Raw genomic sequence first — 21,324 nt, forward strand, 5'->3', positions numbered from 1 at the left:
ACATCGTCCAAATAATGTGTTTTTATTGGTTTAGACACGCAAATATGTCATGTTCACTGTAATCATGTATGGGTCAGAAGGGATTCAGAAAACTGGAGCAGTTTGCTCATGACGAGTAGGCCAAAACTGAGAGTGCAGATGTCTTGGACCCATCAATGGCTGTACCTCTCGTTAACTGGGGTGAACCCCAACATACGGGCACCAAGCTGGAGGGCTTGGTGCTTATCACTGGGGGCAACTCCCAACTGTATAAGAGAGGCATAAAGGGCGCATAAAGCCTCGGAAAAGTTTAGCTACTTGGATCACTGGGCCACACAAATCCATCCACCGAGATAACATAGTGGCTCAGAAAGGAGAACGCCAATTGTCATAAAAATGAATGTAATATGTTGATGTAATGCCCAGTGTGAAGGAAAATACATAGCTCCCCTTTTCTCCAAAGACAGACATAATAATATGCTGACATAAGGAAGGTGTGTTTTCCCAAAAATATTTCTGCTATTTTGAGGCTACGCAACTTCCCACCTAATTCCTTCCTAGCATGATTGCTGCAGCAGATTTGCTTCCTTGAGTTGGCTCACATGCCGATGACGCAATGCTAATTCTGTAGTATTTCAAAACAAACAATGGGGGAAGATTTTTTGTTTTGTTTTTTTAGAGGAAGATGGAGAGGGGAAGTAGCCATGAGCTCAATGTGAATGAGCCATATTGCTACTTAACAAGAAAGTTTGATTTCATTCAAACCTTTATTATGTCATACAACTCTATCAATCAACAATCATTAATAGTGCCCTTAAGGCTAGTCTGTATGTGTGTGTCTGTGTGCGTGGTATTGCTTTTGTTACATAGTGGGGCCAACATTCCGGGATGTCACAGTTATGGGGCCCACCCGTCCATGTGGGGCCATTTTGGGTCAAGACTTGGTTTTAGAGTTTAGGTTTGAATACGGTTTTGGTTGAGGTCAGGGTAAAGAATAGGGGTAGGCAATCATTTTGGATGGTTGGGGTTAGGGAAAGGGGCTAGGAAATGCATTATGTCAATGAGATGACCCCACAAAGATAGTAAAACAAACCTGTGTGCGTGTGTGTGTGAAAAAATAAAGACTATGTATAAAATAAGTGCATATAAATTCAAGCAAATTCCTTGAATGTTTACTATACTTGTCTAATAAAGCTGATTCTGAAGTTGATGCAGTTTATGTCTTACAATCGTCCAGATTCATAATATGTCCTTTGGCAAGTAAAATGTTATCAGTTCATCTATGACTCTAAAGTGAATCACATCCAGTCAGCCAAAATAAATTTAAAATTTCTTATGACGTCACACTGCCCTTCGCATAAGATTTGTCATTGCATCAAATTTCCCTGATGTGTGTGATTAAAAAAAAAGCGATTAAAGTCAGTAGGGGTCATAAATCCTTTGATGTGTTATCACGTTAGCCTACTTGCTTTTACTCTACAATGACGTTCAGAGCGTGACATGGACTCGTCATTAATTGAATATTTTTGGCTTGAGAAGCGTTGGCGACGTGATGATGACTACGTGCACCGACTGAACTATATGTTTTTTATTTCGTTTTTGATCCCCTTGATAATTAATTTCAATTGTCTTCTGTTTCTGAATATGAAGCTTTGGTAAACCATTAACTCGTGAGATATATATATTTTTAAAACAATACTTGGAAAAATATCTATGACGTCATCAGCAACTAAAAAAAAAACGGGTTTGAGGTGGCGGAGTGGTATCGTCACTTGTAGTGTTGACTTTTGAAAAAGTTGTGCAAAACCTAATACATCCTATTTTATGTCATAGTAAGTTTCAAATTGATTGATGATTGATATTGTGTGCAAATTATAAATTGTGGCAAAATAAATGCTTGAGACAGCAAATTTATTTCCTCAGTGTGTCCAAAACTTTTGAGTAGTTTTTTTTGTGGTTTTAGAATGTACACCAACATCACTTCCACATTTACTTTTTTTCTCTCAGCAAAATAACTGATTTGCGTTTTTTTTTATTATGTGCATGTCATCCACTTCTCACTTTTTCCCCTTTGTTTTGACTTTTCAACTTATTTAAAAAAAAATATATATATATTTTTTTTTTGTCAACTGCAGCCAAACATTCACACTACTCCTTTTGTGATTTTCATCTTCCCACGTAGATGTTCTGTTGACAAGCAATAGAATCCTAAAGCTCGGGCTTTCTTTCTAATATGCCAAATGGTTTATTACTTTTCAGAAACAACAGCGACATCTGCTGGCATAGTGAAACCAATGCAGACTAAGAGGTCGACTGATTCAATGCTGCTCTCGTCTGAAATCACATCTGATTGGACAAACACGTCTAACTGAACATAGTTGTTCTGCAAGCCACGTAGCCCATATAAATGCAACTAAATGAATCAAATAGACAATTGGCAATAAATTCATGCATTTTTTATGGAGCAAATATTAGAGGTTGTAAAGGTAAGTGCTTCTGATCGAGTTCACAGCCCACCATTACTCTCGAAAAATTGCTCCAGGACTTCCGAGGTATTTTTCTTGGTACCTTTCACTGGCTGGATCTGTATAAAGAAAATACGAAGAGAGATCATTTCGAAGTAGGCTTATCTGCTGAAGGCAAGCTTCCTAAAACATAAGCAGAGAACTGATTTCCCTTAATTTCATGGTTAAAATCTTTCAAAAGCAATTTTGAAAGTGACTAAAAAAGCATAATAAAAGTGTTTCAATGTGATTTTGAGTGATAAGACTTACTCCAATGATGAAATGCATTCGCCTCCAAATTTCGGAAGAAACAATATGTCCAGAATCACTGCATAATTTAACAGCAATTAGGAACTTGTCAACCTTCAAAAAATATTTTCATAACTTTTCTGATGAAATATGGACTTAAAACCAGTTGAATGGTACCTTTGTCATGGCCTAAGAGGGGTTGTATTGCTTTTACTGGCACTAATGAACTTTGAGGAGGATGGGAGGAACACTGCCACACAAAAAACTACAAATGTGCTGACTGCTTTATGGCATGCGTTACTTTCTCCTTTCCTCATTCGGTACAAAGACCGAAGTCAATTTGAATGTTGACGCACAATTATTGCTTTCCTGGCAGAAGCTGCAAAGCAACTGAAAAGTTTTTTCTGAGGAGACAAAAAAGTAAAATGAAAAAGGGAAGCGACCCGGAGAAAAGGACAGTCAAGGATCAACAATGGCCCGGCTTTCAATCGCTGGCGTGCGCTTGTCCTCATGGGAAATGTGGTCTTCCTTCATACATAACATTACCTCTTTTGTCCATATGGTGCCGCCATAATCAACATAAACTGAACGTTCCTTAGTGTTGCTTTAAAGTAAAGCATTTAATGAATGTTTGCGTATATCGTTCAGAATATTTTAGTATATGTCAAACTACTGGGGTAAATTTTTTTTCATTTTAAATTATGCAAGTAAATAACTGATTGGAAAAAGTGGAGGATGAGAGTGTTCAGTGGATCAAAAAGTGATTAATTGTGATTCATCTGATTTTAAAAAATATATTGTTTGACAGCTCTAGATTGAATGGAAATGGGCACAATTTACAAGTGTATTACTTTTGGGCTCGTTACAGTTCCCTGGACTTCCTCCTCCCATTCTCAGCGTCCACCCTGTGACACCATGTCAACACCATGATGCACTTTAAGCTTCTTAGGCGCTAATGAAAGTGGGCGCACATTGTGCGGGAGACAGATGGCTCCTGTCTTGATTAAGTTCTCATTTTCCCGCCTGCAGATGCTGTCAGGCTTTGCTGGGCCAGCTTCATCCCCGAGGAGAGGAGCTCATGTGTGAAAGTGCAGCACGCGTTCTGTGCTATCCTTTCTTTTTCTTTTTTATTTCTTGATGCAACCAGAGCGTCACCTGCTAAATTTGCTGTGTTTTTGCTACACAATGATATGCAAGGTGTTAACTTGAATGGATACTACTCAAGGAAGCTCGAGAAGAAATTTGTTTTGTTACTAAGGAGCAGCGGAAAAAGTAAGTAAAAGGTCACATTTCATCTATTTAGATCATATTGTATATCATTTGTTTATGCACTGCTGGTTAATGGAGGATTATTGTATCAGTGCTGCTGTAAACGTTTAAAGCAGCTGTAAAGAAAACAGTGGTTGCCCGTCAATGAAATGCTTGCCAGATCAACTTGAAATAATGAAGGTTAAAGGGGTTAAGTTTGCCACCAAATGCACTTCTGTAGCTTGACGTTCCAGTTTAGGCGTGACTCATTCTGACTATGACTTATTTTCCGAGTCTTGTCCAATGTGTTTCCTGAGCGCGCTGATGTTTACAGCCCCAGCAGCTAATGACTCACAATTAAGTGCAAGGAGCCACTCTAATCAGGCTTTTCTTGGCATTTCCTCAGCCTCCTGATGGGAGAATCATCACCGAGCACGCCGTTGCAAACTTGCATGAGCATCAATGATCTGACATCATTTGTTATGGTCCAATGTCCCTTTTGTGTGTGCAGGCATGACCCTGGGAATTGTTTTGGCAAGGTCACTCCGTTGGGGTCTTTTCCTGTTTTGCGTGGTGAGCTTGTGCAGCCGGCAGGGGTCTGCTGGCAACCAAAGCTCTAGAGGTGAGACGGGTACGTGACAGACCCAACCTGCAGACCAACGCACGGGCCCTGGGGGCTCATTAGGGCAGCTGGTCACCTGTCTGGGTGCTTCTTTGGTTTGAGCCTCCCATTCCCTTGGCATCTGCACTGCCTGCCAATAAGTGTAGTGCTTTCATGTAGTGCTTGACTACATCCACTCATTGCACTTAAGCACCAAACTCCTTATTTATCCTTAATATTAATTATTGTTTTTAACGCTCTGCCTTGGTATCAGATTTCATTGACAAATTAACCCCTGGCCGCTAATAGTGCTGCCATATATGTTTCCAGCCAGACTCCTCAGACTTGAGTATGAAATATGCACGCAAGGGTTTTTAGCTCTCTGCTCGGCTGCACAACAATTTAAAGTCAGTTCAGCATTTATCGACGTGAATCATCTGTGGAGTCATAATAAAAATCTGCTTTTTTATTTTTCTCCTGCGAGATGATGCGCTCCCGTGTTAACGATTCTTCTGCATTATTTCTATCCGGATGCACTTTGCACATTAAATTAAGATCGACAAATATCATGTATGCATCTTTTAGTTGTCTGCACCGTGAATGACTGCTGATGCCCTTCTTCCACGTGATGGCGCTGTGGCTTTGAAAAAGTACTTTGCTTATTTGCATGAGCGCCGTAAATCAGTGTCTCCCGACCATTATTAAGCCAAGGCAATACAAACCTCACGATCACACCAGCAAACAAAAGTGTGAGAAAAAGTATAAATAACTAAATAAAGATGACCTCCAATTGCTCACAAAATGTACTTACTCAGATAAAATGGGTCTGTTTAACTGAACAAACAGCTTATTTAACTTGCAACTTAAATCTGCTGAAAGATCTGCCATTTCATGGTTCTGCCTGTCATTATATATCGCTGGCATAGATAGATGAACAAAAAACACAGTATATTCTTGTAATTGCTATATTAAAAAAAAAATATAGTCACATTTATGCCACAGCATTCTGGTTGGCACTCTCGAAAAAGACAACACTGCTTCACCTTCTACTCTCACACAATATGTGCTTAAATACTGCACTCTCCAAATTCTCCTCTTTTAAGGGTCATCGAAGGAGAGGACAGGGACTTGCGAAGTGGTTGCGGCTCATCGTTGCTGCAACAAGAACAAGATTGAAGAACGCTCTCAGACGGTCAAGTGTTCCTGTTTCCAAGGACATGTAGCAGGGACAACAAGGGCACTGCCCTCTTGCGTTGAAGGTCATTGCTAGCACTCACATTCTCGTGCTGCTCTTTAAATGATTCAAGGATTTCCTTTTTTAAGTTATCAGTGTTCTGGATACGAGATTTGAATATCACTCTTTGTCTCAAGCAATAAGTAACTATATGAAGAATAGTAAAAAAAAAAAAAAAAAAAAAGACATTCAAATTCTAAAGAAGAACTTGGCTATGTATAAACATGACAAGATTATTATATTCATCAGGTGCCACCCAAACGCATTGGTGCTTCTACAATTACTAAGATTACAATTTCTTTTTTTTAATCCTTCATGACACAGTTTACACAGTAACATTTTCATGAGAATTTGTATGAGATTTAGGGCTGTATTTTCATAGGTAGGCCTTGCCGTGTATTCGGCGTAAAAAGCATCATTATTCTCAGTGTAGTCCGTGTTTGGGACCACATTCCGCCAGTCGTGGCTGCCGCGCCCCCAGCATATCTAGCAATTTGGTGACAAAAAGTACACTCGATTTTAGACTCGCAATACAGGTCTAATTTGTGGCCCAGGTGGTGTAAGCAGAGTTTTGTGGATTTAAACAAGGCACAGGCAGACAGATTTTCAGCTCCGTGGACATGTGTGGTAGATGTCCTCTGATTTCATTCATAAATATGAAGCAGTATATAAATCAATTTACTGAACAAATTATTTTCATTATCATCTTAAAAATATTTGAATAGCACCCCAATGGTCTATGTGGGGGGTGGCGGGCGGGATCACACACGCATGATCAGGGGTGCAAGGCAGTCTATAATTGCCCACGTCACACGCACGGCCGTCTATAAACGCACTTTTAAAACGGTGTCATTAACGCTACATCCAAATTACAATAATAATAATAATAATAATAATAATAATAATAATAATAATAATACTGCCATGTGGTGGCCAAGTAACACACATCAGATGGACCCATAATGAATTAAAGGCAGTTTACCTTCATACATGTTATTACTATAATATATGTTTATATAAAGTACAATATTATAGAGTGCTATTTTCCTTATTACAAAGCACACATTTTTTGGTTGTGCTTTTTGGGAGAGGCTGGAATGGATTAATAGCATTTTCATTCATTTCAATGGTAACGATGATTTGAGAGGAGGGGGCGTGGGTGGGGGGTTGGGGTGATTAAAGATGTATTTAAAGGCACAGTTGGACTCACAAAATGCAAATGTCAGTCTGTGAAGACAACAAATTGAACAATAACTTGTTGACGTTGGCCAGCATGCAGAACACTGTCAAGTTGTCCAATACGGAAATCAGGGTAGTCTCTCAGTTACCACCTCTATTGACTGTTTTTTTTTCGATGAGTACACTACATCAACAGAATAGTACAGTCACATATTTTTGCTCATGTAGTAGAAACATTTGTGTCCCCAAAGATTATTATTTTAGGTTTAAGATACTTTCACCTACTATATTGTTTCCATGGCAACTCCACTGTCACAGAAAAGAAAGGCCAGATAGAGCTGACTGGAGAAGTTATATAGACCATGTCAGACAGACAAATCCTAAGTCCATTACAGCAAAATAGCAAGAAAAGAATAATGTATTTAGTGTACAGTATACACACAGTCACATTATGAGAACATGCCCCCCCACCACCACCACCACACCACACTATCTATCTTACACTGCTTCGTGGTCACTGCCCTCATTTAAAAAGTAGCTTTCTGTTGTTGTGTCATGTTTCCTGCAGCCTCCATCGTGCGTCACAAGTGGTGGTGTCAGATGAAGCCGTGCGCGGAAGGGGAGGAGTGCCGAGTACTTCCTGACTTGACTGGCTGGTCGTGCATCTCTGGGAACAAAGTGAAGACCACCAAGGTGAGGAAAAAGGCATCACTCTCCAAGTGAAATAACAAATCTGTGTGCTTTCCACATGCTGGAGCTCAGTGCAATGGAAAATCCCCTTTCCTTATTGCATTACTTGCAAGCTAAAGTCATCTGCAATACTTATTACACCATAAGCTCTCTTTTTGAAAGAGAAGGATCAGAGAGTAAAGCGTGGTCACTGCTCCCGGTGGCTCTCGAGCATGCAGACACACAACAACGACTTCTATAATCTGGCGAATGATGGGGCCAAGAGCACAGACATGGAGAAAAGCTGTAAACTAATACTGTGCACTAAAACCCGTGTAATTAAATCGGACGAGCTGTGGAAACGGCGCCACATTTAGAAATGTGCTTTCTCATAAATTGCCTTTTTGTTGAGCTGTCGTAGTTTGTCTGTGACACAGGGGCAAGCAAGCACATGCAGCGTGCTAGCCCTGATCAAAAGACACCCACTTGTCTTGACACTTTATATACCATCCAACAGTCGGATGGTAAAAAAAAAAAAAGAGTCAAATCTAATTGATTCTATGAATTGGTTCACAACTCTTAGTTACTGTTACTATGGTTGGTTTTTGTTATTTTATGCGCCGTCTGATTGCACAGCAGGTTTGCTACTGGAAATGTTCAATAAGTTAAAAATAAAATGTTTTTACTTTCTTACCAAGAGCCCATATTTTATAAAGCCAGAAGTTGGGCACTCCTCCCCCTCTCCTTTACATTTCCTTTCTAGCTACCATTGGTAACACAATGACTAAATTTTTTTTATTCTGGTCAAAAGCCAGTGATACACAACCAATATTAATTTCCTGTTGTTAATTTGTGGTGGCTTTAACTTCAAACACGACCTCCAAAGTTGACTGCAATCTGTGTTCAAATTTTAAAACAATGTATACCAAAAGGATCAATTGTAATGGAATACTGTAGCCTGTTTTCATGTTGCACTGGCACATGTGAAAATACATCTTTGATCACACAAGATAAAAGTAGTTTTCAGCTTTAATGCTTTACAATGTGCTCCAAATGATTGCCGGTATGCATAGAATTTATGGTCATTTGAATTTGAACATTTAGGGAGATAGTGTTGTTTGTTGTTTTGCCTTTCTAATTAAATCACCGATATTAATCTCAAACAGGTTTGACAATCAGTGTCCCAGAAAAGGCTATTTACAGGAAATTAGGTTGTTTCATATTATTACGCAAGTTACTGTTTTTATGCCTAATGGGGAAAAATAGGGTCTTTTCTACTGATGAAAATCATCAAATAGTTAAATGCCTTGAAAAAAGAATGAAAGCTGTGGGCGTTTCAAGAAAATCATTGCACTGAGAAATAATTTGTGTGTGACTCAGAGAGGAAATGGGTTCATTTTGTTCTGCATAAAGTCATACTCACAATCCAGTTTGCTGCCTCAATATGGCAACGTAGGTCAAGATGGGCCTTACCACGTCTCTTCGGTCCATGTGTTGGGATTTAGTGAAATAGCTTGGCTAACGCTTCCTCCTTGTTTCTTGTACTACGTTCAGCAAATATAGACAAAGAGATAAATGAAACAACTGGACTTGTTGTTTGTTGAAGACATTTCACCTTTAATCTAAAAGGTTTCTTCAGTTCAAAATTTTTAGGTGTACAATTGTACAAGTATACTGAAAAAAACATCAACGAGGCTACAGGGAAAATATTCACTCATTCATTCTGAATGAAGAAACTTCCTGTTGACCAAGTATTTTTTTTAAAAAAGTTTTATGTTACTGAAAATGCACTACAGCCAGAACCTTATGAAATTATTTACTTAAAGGGACAGTTAGTGATCTCTAACACCATCTAGTGGTGAACAAATAAAAAAAACACCACTATTAAGTTCAATAAAAAGAAAAAAAAAATCACATCACATCAACGTTCATAAAAAAAAAAATACAATCGTAGGTCTAGTAATCACTAATTATATTACATCGTTCGAGCCTCACCTTGCAAGAGGCTGACATGTTTCGCCGCCATCTTCCTGCTACAGATGCCCAAAGGACAACTTCGCGAGCCCTGGTCGTGCTTGCATCGAGTGTCAGACCCAATGGATCGACCGCTGCTTACCTTCCACAGCTGGGGCCTGCAGGTGGTCGGCGCTGACTACCGTGATACGGGCTCCCGTCGCGTGTCACCTTCTGCTTTGCTCTCGCAAGCATTTTTTTTTATTAGCTCCTCCCACTAGCCACTCTTGTTAGCCAATCCAACCTATGGCTCCCACTAACACTAAAAAGTGATCGGCAGTAGGCTTGCGAAATGGGGTCTCTCTGAGCCACCGTAGTGTGCGGGCTCTTGCGTGCTTTTAAATATTATTCTTCGACTACTAGATGCCGCTAAGGACTACACACTGGGGCTTTAAATGTAAACAGGCCAAGGGTATTCTTCTTCTTGAAAATGGGAGTGGCTGTTTTTTCAGTGATTCTTCACGGAGTTATGTTGCATCAAAACTACTTTCAAAAGTAACTTGAGTAAAAGTAACAGAGTAAATGTAGTGCGTTACTGCCCACCTGTGCTAACGCCATGCTCTTTGTTGCGGTACGTGCAGTTTTGCTTCCCAGCATTCATTTTGAGTTTCCCGTTGCCAAGTGACTCCTCTGCCCAAAGCAGTAACTCCTGAGCCTGTTGTATTTATTCATACATTAACGCTACTGTAGCATTGCTACGTCATCAGCAAAATCGAGGTCAGTCAGGACCCCTACACGAGGGCGCCTTTTCTATTCTTTCTTGTTGCCAGATGGCAGCTCAGTTCCTCTTCACTTTCTTCAATAGGTTCTCTTAAAGCATAGTGAAACATGATGACAAACAAGTAGGGGGCAAGAGTTTTGCTCTGCAGTACATCTGCCAGTATCACAAATGGATCCGTTTCCCCATCTTGACATATCACTTTTGCCAGGGTGTTTTCAAACATCCTTTCTACAGCATCAATTATCTGTGTGGGGATTCCACGAGCATTCAGGATTTTCAGCAATTTCCCTCAGTGGATAGTGTTGAAGGCTTTTCTGAGATCAATGAAGGTGATGATTGCGTGATGGTTGTTGGTGTTTTTGTACCGTTTGCAATCTGTGTGCCAATGAGAACGTGTCCTGCTGTTGTTCTTCCAACCATAAATCCATTTAGATTTCGTCTAAGATAATGACTAACTAATTGAAGATTTTCTTCCCACAATTGAGCTGAGACGACTGCCTCTGTGGTTAGCGGCCTGGCTGGGTTCATTCATCTCAAGCACTTGTTACAAAAGTTAAGAGTGATGTCATCAAGGTTGCAGCGTTTTAAGTCTTCAGGTGGTAATAGTGGTTTGTTATCCGCTCCGCTGCTTTTGCCCTTGACGAATCATTCTCGTTCACACACCTGTCAGCGATACCCCAAAATGAATGTCTAGATCTTCCAATAATTGTATTACTTCCTCATCCTCTATCCAGTATTTGGAGGCCTCCTCAATTCTTTTGATATGGCAGTGTCAGTTCTTCACATGCATCATCCTGTGGAGGTTCAATTTGCTCTTTTCTGGAATTGAGTGTTGGCAACACTATATGATTTATTAATGATATGTGCGAGTAGTACGTCATACTCAACCGCTATAATTACGGTCTCACTGATGGATATAAACATCTACGGAAGTGAATGAGTTAAGTTGTTTTAATATTGCTTTTCCATTGCTATTACCGAAGGATTATTGTTATATTTTTGTTTTTAGGTGTCACGGTAGCAAGGCAGCTACTTCATCCAATCAGAGCAAAGCCGTCCAACTCAAGTAACTCTGGACCCTGACCATGGAGCATCAAAGAATACACTACATGGATTAAACAGCGGGAACTTTTTATTTTTTATTTTTTTATTTTTTATTTCTTGTGTTTAGTCAGATTTAGTCATGGTAATCCTATTGTGTGGACAATCCATTAGTGAATATGCACAAAAATGGCTCCAGTGAATGTTTTTTGAATTCCCTGAGTGGTGCATTATGTTGAGCCCATGTGCATTGATTCAAAGAGAGGACGGGCCTGCTGTCAGACACTACAAAGGAGACTCTTAGGATTTTCATGAGGCTCCAACCAGTGGCCTGCAACTCCCTGCCAACCAAAAAGCAAAAAATACTGGGAAATGTATATTGTTGTCTATAACAAATAAACCATGCTATGGATTCACTTTGAGTTCTATAAAAAGAGGTCAGATCCCTCTGGACTGTGAAGATGTGTTCTCAAAAACATTGCTGCCACACACACAGGCTGTGTTTGGACTACGGATTGGACGGGCCACCGCACAAGCGCGCAGACATTCCTGCCATGCAAAACAAGGACTGTTTGAAATGCTAATCATGGAGAGAAAAGCGACGAGGAGCTTCTTCACAGGTGAGCCCATTTACATCATGCATTTGTTTATCTCGCCAAACGCAATACTCCTGCGGAGGGGACGCAGCTTATTGTAATGCTGCGAACATGGAAAGTTTTATGCCTCAGAGCAAAGTGTAGCCGCTAACAAAATGTTTTGTGTTATTACCACTTTATCTTCTTGATGAATAATGTTATTATTGCCTCTGTTGTATCTCTGGAGCTCAGGCACTGTCTTTGCAATTTACATTTTCAATGAGGAGATAACGACAATCTACAAAAACCCCAAGACACTGACGGAAAATCTTTTGCTCAATTTACACTTTTTGATGATTCGTTTTTCAAATAAATTGTGTATTTAATGCTCAATCATTTCAAATTACACTCCTCAGTGTAACTCTTTTGTTGAAGTTGATTCATCAGGTTTGGAGCGCATGTAAATATCAAGGACTGCTACAATGACGACTTATTTCACAAAGTCTGTTGGTATATCTTTCTGTTGTTGTTGTAGTTTTGAATCTACCAACCTAACGGACTTTTATGGATGTCAAGAGAAAAAATGTTAACACTTTAGTAGACAAGAGCCAGAACAAGCACTTTAAAAATAATGCGAAATACAACTTTGCTGTCAAAACTGTTCTAGTCTACAATAATATGTTTTATTCACCCCCACTAGTCTTAAACACATTCTGATTAACATCGTGTTTGTAAAATAGGAATTAAGCAGCAAAATCCACCCGTTTCTATGCATCTCAGGGGCAGCCATTTTGTCACTTGCTGTCGACTGAAAATGAAATCACAGTGTCGAAGGGCTCAGGCAACGACTGTCATGGCTCAACAGTTTTCTGGGTTTGCTTATGTGAATCTTGCAAGCTGAGCTGTTAGGCACAATGACTGTGTCCGAATGATATCCACTCAAATCCCATCTTCATTCACTGTATGGTCTCGAAATATATAGTAGCCTCATCTGTAGTTCCCTCATTCTGTTTGGCGACTCGGGCAGCCAGCAAACTACTTGTTCCTCGTTGCATATCACGTGACCATCATTTTAATTTCTTGCTGGCAATGCATTGTGATCTATATTAACACATTCACTGCCATAAATTCATAAAAGAAAACAAATATTATTAAAAATGACTGACGACAGGCCATTAAAATTATTAATTGTAATTAATTGCTTGACTTCACTAGTTAACTCACGATTAATCATACATTTTATATATTTATATAATAAAATTTCTAGGTTTTCATACTCTTAACAAAAGTGGGAAAAATGTTAAACTAATAGAAATATTTCAAATTAATTTTTGACGTTTATAGCCGTCAATGGCACTGAATGAATACAAAAAAAAGACAAGATTAGACAGACAATTAATTATTTTAATTGTAATTAATCGCATGATTTCACTAGTCAACTCACGATTAATCACACATTTTATATCTGTTCTAGATGTACAATAACAATAAAAAATCTAGGTTTTCATACTCTTGTTAACAAAAGTGGGAAAAAAATATGTTAAACTAATATAAATAGTTCAAATGCATTTTTGACATTTATAGCCGTCAATGGCAGTGAATGAGTTAACCTGTTAGTGACCATCAATGCTCACTTCTTTCTCAAGTGCATTGTGGGTAATTTTGAGTGCACTACATTTTTCTCTCTCTGAACATTCGGACACCCCTACAAAATGGTGTCACTGCTATACAGTATAATGGGAAAAGTGTGGACATTGGGACACAGTGTCATTTGATGTGTTTTCAGTCGACAACAAGTGACAAAATGGCCGCCACCTGAGATGAATGTAGCTGCTTAATTCATATTCCACAAACAATATTACACAATATTAAATATTAAAAACATAGAATTACATTTAGACTGGTGGGTGTGCATTGAACATATTATTTATTTATTTATTTTACTTTATTTTATACATAATTTTTTTTCCCGTTTAAGGACCAGACCAGCTAGCAGATGTTTTCACCACTCTTCTGAACCTCACATTGTTTTACTGCCCAAGAGGAGCACAGTGAGCTGCCTGAATGACTATCGCCCAGTTGCTCTAGCACGCGTTAAGCAGTTAACTACTTAGACCTCACTAGTGTGAAATTAACAACTTAGACCTAAATACAACCAAGATGAACCTACGCCCTGGAAATGTTCACCCTTTAGTAGCTAGACAATCATTCACAGTTATATTGACGCTGACATGTCAAATGTGTTTTACTGTTAAAGAACAATTTTTAAAGTAAGTGTATATGCACACAGAATTTGAAATTGAAGTATAAAATTAGATGAATAACTTACACCTCAGTTTCATATCCTGTCATCTGAGAACACAAGTAGTAGGGCTTCTTACTCATTAAAAAAAAAAAAGAAAAGCTATGTGACGGTGATTCATCATGCTCGGGTACCGTATATCTCACTGGTTTACTCAAATTCAAAAGGTTCCTAAAAAGCAGCACAAAGATAAAAAAAAATAAGATCCAGATAAATAATGAGGAAGTAGCTCTCTCTCTCTCTCTCTCTCTCTCTCTCTCTCTCTCTCTCTCTCTCTCTCTCTCTCTCTCTCGTCAAAGCAACAGATATGTGAGCGGTTTCGTGATACTAGTTTTCAAGTGATGTGTGACTAGCTGCTAAGGACAGAATGTGGTTGCTGTTAATAGAAAAGAAAGTCAGTGTCTCGGGGCTCGTGAAGAAGAACATAATGGAAGCCTGGCTCTCTTTCCCCTCAATGAGTTTTCCCATCTGTACCTCTCATAAAAAATGTCAACGGAAGCCACAACGTTTATCTCAGTGTGCATACCCTAAAGAGTTTGTGAGAAGTAAATTAGGGGTCTTTTTACTGCAGGCAAGTTCAGTAATAATATAAGCAAGTCGGAGCAATAAAATGAATGTAGTTTGGTCATGGCTCAAAGGCTTTGTCATTATGCACACAAGCTCAGATTGTGTTTCCTGCTTAATTAAAAGAGAGATGAACAATTAGACTTTAAGAATCAACATTAATTAGACAATATTATCCTCCTAGTGTGATGCACTCACATGCATTTGTCCCTCGTGACACCATCTTAATGAAACAAAACTCACTTATTTGAACAAAGGAAAGGGAAATCCACGTTATCAATATGTCGGTGACTTGTTGATGCAGTTATCAGATCTCAAAATTTTAAATGCAAACATGTAAAAGACTCACCTCGCTTCCTTACCTTAACAATATTTACTTCACTGTTTGTAGATGCTGTATTTTGTATAAAAAAAAAAATTAAACACGGATTTTAATTGTTGGTGGATTAACCATGCAAAAATAATTCACCCATAATAGCAATATTTTAGTGCTGATCTGGATAAAGTTTGCCAGGCAGCAACATACGTGCATGTAGCCTGCAGTGGTGTATGTGATCTGAACTGTGGAGAAAACACCGCTCAGGTGCATTCATCAAGAGCAGATTAGCACAACGTGAAGAGATAAAAATATGCAGAGATCTGACCTTATCTTGCCAGGACAGAGAGAACTGGATTTCACAAATTGAGATTCTGAAAAAAAAGAAGAAGCCCTCAGCGGGCCTTGTAAGAAGATAACACATGCTCATTTGAGATAACAGTGAACAGTTGAGCTGAGTTAAACTTTACATGCTGTAACTGTCATTAATATAAGAAAAAAATTCTCAAAGAACGTATTGACAAGGTTAGGGAACAACATTGGCTCTAGAATAAAACCCAGGGGTACCTCTTTTCAAATGTAAAGCTGGTCACATGGCCAGATAAATCAAAGTATGTCCGAAGTTGTTTATTAACTCATTCACTGCCATTGACGACTATACACGTAAAAACATTCATGTGAACTATTTCTATTAGTTTAAATTTTTTTCATTTTATTCAAATTTTTATGAAAACCTAGAATTTTTTTTAATTTTACATTTATAACAGATATAAAATGTGTGATTAATCGTGAGTCAACTATTGAAGTCATGCGATTAATTACGTTTAAAAATTGTAATCGTCTGATGGCCCTTATTTGTAAAAAAAAATTTTTATTAGGGGTGTCAGGCGATAATTTATAAAAAATGTTTTAATTAATCACACGACTTCACTATTTTATATCTGTTCTAAATTTACAATAAAAAAATTCTAGGTTGTCATACTCTTGTTAGCAAAAGCGGATTTTTTTTTTTTTAACTAATAGAAATAGTAAAAATGACTTTTTGACGTCTATAGCCGTCAATGGCAGTGAATGAGTTAACAACATTATTGGGCATTGGCGAAGGTCTGTGCTGGACTTTTTCGATAAGTATTAATTCTCACGCATGTGCAGAAGGTGAGTGCAGTTGGTGCTGGGGTCAACTTGTGGTGTGCCCGGCGTCACTTTCACCTGCATGTCATGACGCGCTGGCGGACTGCTGACATTCAGCTGACAGACGGCTACCATGGCCGACAGTTGACTTAGTGTATAGTTAGTTTTTGAAGTGCATAAATTGGAGCAGAATGACACACTGAGGAGCCATGCAGCATTTTAATACAGATTTTTACAACGTTTCAATAAAGAAAGACCTGAAACCAAACTAAAGTGTCCTCCAACTGCAGGCCATGTCTTCATCCCCTGAATAATCAGATTAGGGTAGCTGAATTTCTTAAACTATATTTAAGTGTCTCGTGTGTGTAATTGTGACTTAGTGTCAGTGTTGCTTAGAGTCAAACATGCGGCTAAGGAGCAAATGGTGAGAGAAGAAAACAACCTACAGCAAGGCTCTGCAGTCGGCCCAAGTTGCTTGCTGCTCATTTCATGTCAGATGACAGATGACGGCCACATTATGTCATCCTGCGCTCGCTTCGCTCAGCCAGCTGTGCTTCTAAAAGGACGCGAGAGACATCGAAGAGACTCAATGGCGCCTTCAGAATGTTATTATCCTAACAAGGAAACAGAGCTTTATTTATTTGTATAATAAAAGGCTGCTGACCTTCCACACTTCGTGTTTTAATTAATCATAAATATTACAAAACCCACACACAAAAAAAAAGTGTTTACTCTGTGCGGTCTTTCAAAATGTGTTTAGCTATCTAGCTTAGCTAGCTACATAGACAGATAGATAGATAGATAGATAGATAGATAGATAGATAGATAGATAGATAGATAGATAGATAGATAGATAGATAGATAGATAGATAGATAGATAGATAGATAGATAGATAGATAGATAGATAGATATTGTTTATATTCAAATTGCAGACAGTAGTTAAAGTGCAAATATGAACAGGATCTTTTTAAGCCTGCATACACATATATGGATTTAGACCAGAGTCGTCAATTAATTTATGGAGGAATTTGCCCCAAAATATCTTTACAATAGCCTTTTTATTTGACCATTTAATGACTCAAGCATCTTCTGCCAGGTTAGGCCGAAAAATGAAACTGAACGCTCTCTTTTTTTTTGAGAAGTTTTAAAACGCCACACATCCTTCTCGCGTACACAATGCACACATGACATCGCATCCGTAGACAGAGGGAGGGAAATTCAAACCCGAATCCAGTCTGAAAATTATTGGCCAGAGGCTTGCAGAAGCACCCATTGTGAGCAGCTAAGGTGCTGCTAAAATGCACTATTGTAAAGATATTTTTGGGCAAATTCTTCCACAGGGCAGCTTTATATTAACCTTGCTCTGCAAGCTGAATTCTCGCGGTATTTGTGAGTTCACAAACTCCGGAGAATACATCTTGTACTGAGCCCGTTGATTTCCACTGATTCGAACCACCAATCACAGAGCGAGCTTGTTTGGGGCGTGATATGCAGCTGTGACCAAACTAGGAAGCCAGCGCCGGAGCAAACAAACACACAAACAAACAGACAAACCTAGCTTGGACGAATGGACGCTGCAATTCATTCTGTTACTCACCGTTTTCTTGTTGAATGTTGAACAAGCGAGAGGCGCTTCATGCATTTCAGCTGGTAAAGATGTTTGTGCTTTTTTTCCCCCCCCTTCCACAAAAACGAACACGACACTTTCATCTGTGGCCGTGATTGGTCAAAACAAACGGGCATAATGCCGCATCGTGCAATCAGCTCGAAGTAATGTACAGAATGTTCCGCCTTTCCCAAGCAAATCAACGTAAAGCAGTCCCAGATTGATATTGTGGAGAACTCCCTTGAGTGAGTCACGATATCAATCTGGCTAATGCCAGGTTAGCTTTATATTCTTGTGATGTAATAAACTTTTAAGCAATGTCTAGTTGAGCATAAATATAGAGCAGCACATTATAAGTTGCGTTTCCATTACGCTCAGTTTTGCGCAAAAGGCACGTTGCGCAAAAGCAAGCTGGTAATGGAAACACATGATTTTCGAAAAAACTCTCAATTATCCCAAAAAGTTTTTACGCTCTCATGAGGTAGTTTTTGAGATGTGTCGTAATATAATATATATTTTTTCCTTTTTGGGCTTAACAAGCCACCGTAGCCAAGCATCGCGGGGGGAATATTGCCCGATAGTGAATATTGTGCTAGATTCATTTATAATCATCCGTATTCTGTTTAGCCACGGTGTTGTCAGCATGTTGTGGTGGGCACGCGGAGCACAGCTGCTCCTCCGGTTACTGCACGCAATCGACGACGCGTTCCAAAATTAGAAACAGCGTCGCTGCCAGTGACACTCGCAAATATCTGGCATCTAATAACGCCACAAGTATGCATGGCATATGCAGCACGTCGGAATTTCATGTTTTCTTCGATTTCCGGGTTTGGTTATGCGTTCAGCCCTCGTCATTTTTGTCCAATGGGAGCACAGATCGTCACGCGGTCGACGTCATGACGCAATATGGTCCACTTGCAAAAAGCACAGTGTGAATATGAACCGCACCGAACGAAAAAAAAAAAAAAAAAGAGTCCGCTAAAGGTTTGTCGCGCCCACTGAAATTCGAGAAGCTGGCTGCTTCTTTCTTTTTCTCTCCCTGCTGGCAAATGCTCCGTGGAGAGGGGAAACAATGATCAGGAAAAAGTGGTTGCTTCCTTCGTCCCAAGTCTTTGAGAAGACAGTGGATTAATTTTATTTTTGAAGGACGTGTACCGACATAATTTCTCAAAGGACTGTTATGTTAGTGAAGTTAGCCTTCCTTCCTATCTTTTCTAATAGGAGATTTGCACCTTCTACCATATTACTGATGTATTTTTAGTGCCCAAAGGGGGAGCTACATTTGTCGTGTGGAGGTTGTTTGGTTACAAGAGGTCAGATATGATAAAGCAGACGGTGGTTGGGTAATACAAAGCGGTTGCGTATTGTTTCGTCAAGATACAATCTGCGGTGGTTAATTTGCCGTGACTGGCAACTCGCCACCAAGTTGACATGACTTTGTGATGCTAACCGGCCGCTAAGTGGTCTCGACGAGACGGATTGAACCTTGCGACCGCGCAGTGGCCTAAATGTGCATATTTGTGTTATTCATAACGGCTTGTAAATGTCTACAAGCATTCGGAGACATTCACGGCAAAATAAACAATCACAAACTAATGCTAAAACATAGTCTCTGTAGTAGCGTTATGCCACTTTTTCTTATGGTAAAACGTTATGCCACTTTTCCACATATTAAAATAGTCTGTATTTTTCTTTTCTTCTGCTCCCATGGCCAGTCGTTTCCATTCACAACATTAGCACTGGCTACCATGACCGAAATCACTACCCCTTCGATTAGATAGGGGTATGGCCTAGGCGTGGCCTGGTGCAGCTATTTACATAAAAGTGACACGCCCCTAAAACAGGTTGTTTTGAACAGAGCGTTTTTTTTTTGTGCCTAATTTAGGGACAACAAAAATATTAGATTCAAAGTCAATTTTGACGAATGCATTTAGTATGTTGAAAAGTTGAATAATATAAGACCTTTAAACATCATGAGTACCTCCTACAGACCAGACGAGAATTGCACCTCAGAAGTGAATCACTGTTCACAAGTCCAAATTGTACTTGATCAAAATAGCACAATATCGCTTTTATTTTTTGCAAAAAAACTGTAATGAAAACGCAGCTTGTATTATATTGGCCCAGTTGGCCAAGGCATGCACACCAGTCTTAGTCTTATCTTAGTTTTTTGAAGAGGTTGGAATTAAACTCACCTCTCAAAGGCAGCAATCGACCTTCAAAGTTTGAAGATCACTCGATAGTGACAAAGAACCAGCCAACAAAAGATCAAATCCCAAATAGTTTTTGTAGCAATTTTTCTTCTTGAGGCAGCCCGATGTTACTGCTCAACCCCTGCCATTATGCCAAAGCTATTTTCACGCCCGTTTCGGCATCGTGCAGACTGTAGACTTTTGTACTTTACAGTTGTGTGGCGTTCACAATAAGTTAACAAAAGACAGGCAGAGCTCATCTTTAATTCAAGGCAGCCTTTGTCACACTACGATGACGCCCTCCACCCTCTTATGTAAGATAAAAAAAAAAAAAAGCGCCACCATTTCTCAGAGATTGTGTGGCCTTTACCTGTACGCGGCTCACTTGAAGAGAATAATTCAATGTTCTGCTTTTGTTCACTCCTCGCTGCGAGCGGCATTGAGTGGCACTGATCCTCTCGCCGGCGTTCCGGCATGGCCGCCGCGCACTCGTCACCTCGTCCCCTCTCAAACAATCTGTTGGAAGGTTCGCACCTGGAAGCGGAGCATTTTGCCGCATTCCGTCTTCATTATGCCTTGTGATTCTATTCTATTTCTATTTTTAGCCCCCTTATTCCATTTACACTCCCACATTTCCCAGCAATGACTCCAAATATGAGGCGAGCGCCTCTGCATCGGTCTGACTTGACATGATGCGAGGCGGTGGTGTCATTGCAAATCTGTCTACGCTTGCTTTGTGCCATCTCGTTGTTATTCCTTTGTGAGGTCCTAACTGCATGAAAGGCCCGCTGTTCTCCGCATGAATCATTTAGATGAAAGCCTGTGGTGGGGAAGGGAAGGAGCACGAGGCACCTGATGTCAACTTTAATTACAATCCATTTTGGCCTGCGTTACCTTGACTTTGAAATGTCACAGCCCCGCCTTTTCATCGGAGACGGTCGTCACAATCGGGAGCGGGAAACGACAGAACCTTTTTTGTTGACTTATTATCAGGGGACGATCAACTTTTAATTGGGTGTATGCTTTTATTTCTTCGCTGGGTCCTTTTGCTCTTTGTCTGTCGCCCACCCATGCGCTTTACTCTAAACAGCACAAATACAAAATGCTCTCTCAGACATTGATCTTTACTCAAGCAGATAATTACTAGTGTGCGGGGAGTTTACGTTCGGTTATTTCACACTCAGCGCACTTTATCATCT

General features: G+C 39.6%; 1 protein-coding gene and 1 long non-coding RNA gene across 4 annotated transcripts in view; one reads left to right on the plus strand and one right to left on the minus strand.

Moving 5' to 3' along the window:
- The first annotated feature begins 3,740 nt into the window (after window positions 1-3,740).
- The window catches only part of LOC147179512 (chemokine-like protein TAFA-4), a 38,276-nt gene continuing 20,692 nt past the window's right edge, over window positions 3,741-21,324 (plus strand). For 2 of the 3 annotated variants that reach the window (XM_086067886.1, XM_086067888.1), the window contains exons 1-5: window positions 3,741-4,004; window positions 4,492-4,611; window positions 5,685-5,840; window positions 7,563-7,687; window positions 11,407-12,058. In XM_086067886.1, coding sequence (XP_085924012.1) covers window positions 3,923-4,004; window positions 4,492-4,611; window positions 5,685-5,840; window positions 7,563-7,687; window positions 11,407-11,418 — 495 coding nt within the window. In that variant the 5' untranslated portion in view covers window positions 3,741-3,922 and the 3' untranslated portion in view covers window positions 11,419-12,058. Of the gene's footprint in view, window positions 4,005-4,491; window positions 4,612-5,684; window positions 5,841-7,562; window positions 7,688-11,406; window positions 12,059-13,991; window positions 14,570-21,324 lie in introns of those variants that run through there. The other variant, XM_086067887.1, reaches the window with a different exon arrangement.
- Window positions 5,471-20,344, minus strand: LOC147179513 (uncharacterized). Its single transcript, XR_015094027.1, has 4 exons — window positions 20,129-20,344; window positions 16,773-16,882; window positions 9,087-15,569; window positions 5,471-7,661 (listed from the first exon to the last, which is right to left on the minus strand). It is a non-coding gene; the product is annotated as an uncharacterized LOC147179513 (long non-coding RNA).

The sequence above is a fragment of the Leptonotus elevatus genome, chromosome 2 (assembly GCF_054856555.1).
Source record: "Leptonotus elevatus isolate MCC_2025b chromosome 2, RoL_Lele_1.0, whole genome shotgun sequence".
Taxonomy (NCBI): Eukaryota; Metazoa; Chordata; class Actinopteri; order Syngnathiformes; family Syngnathidae; genus Leptonotus; species Leptonotus elevatus.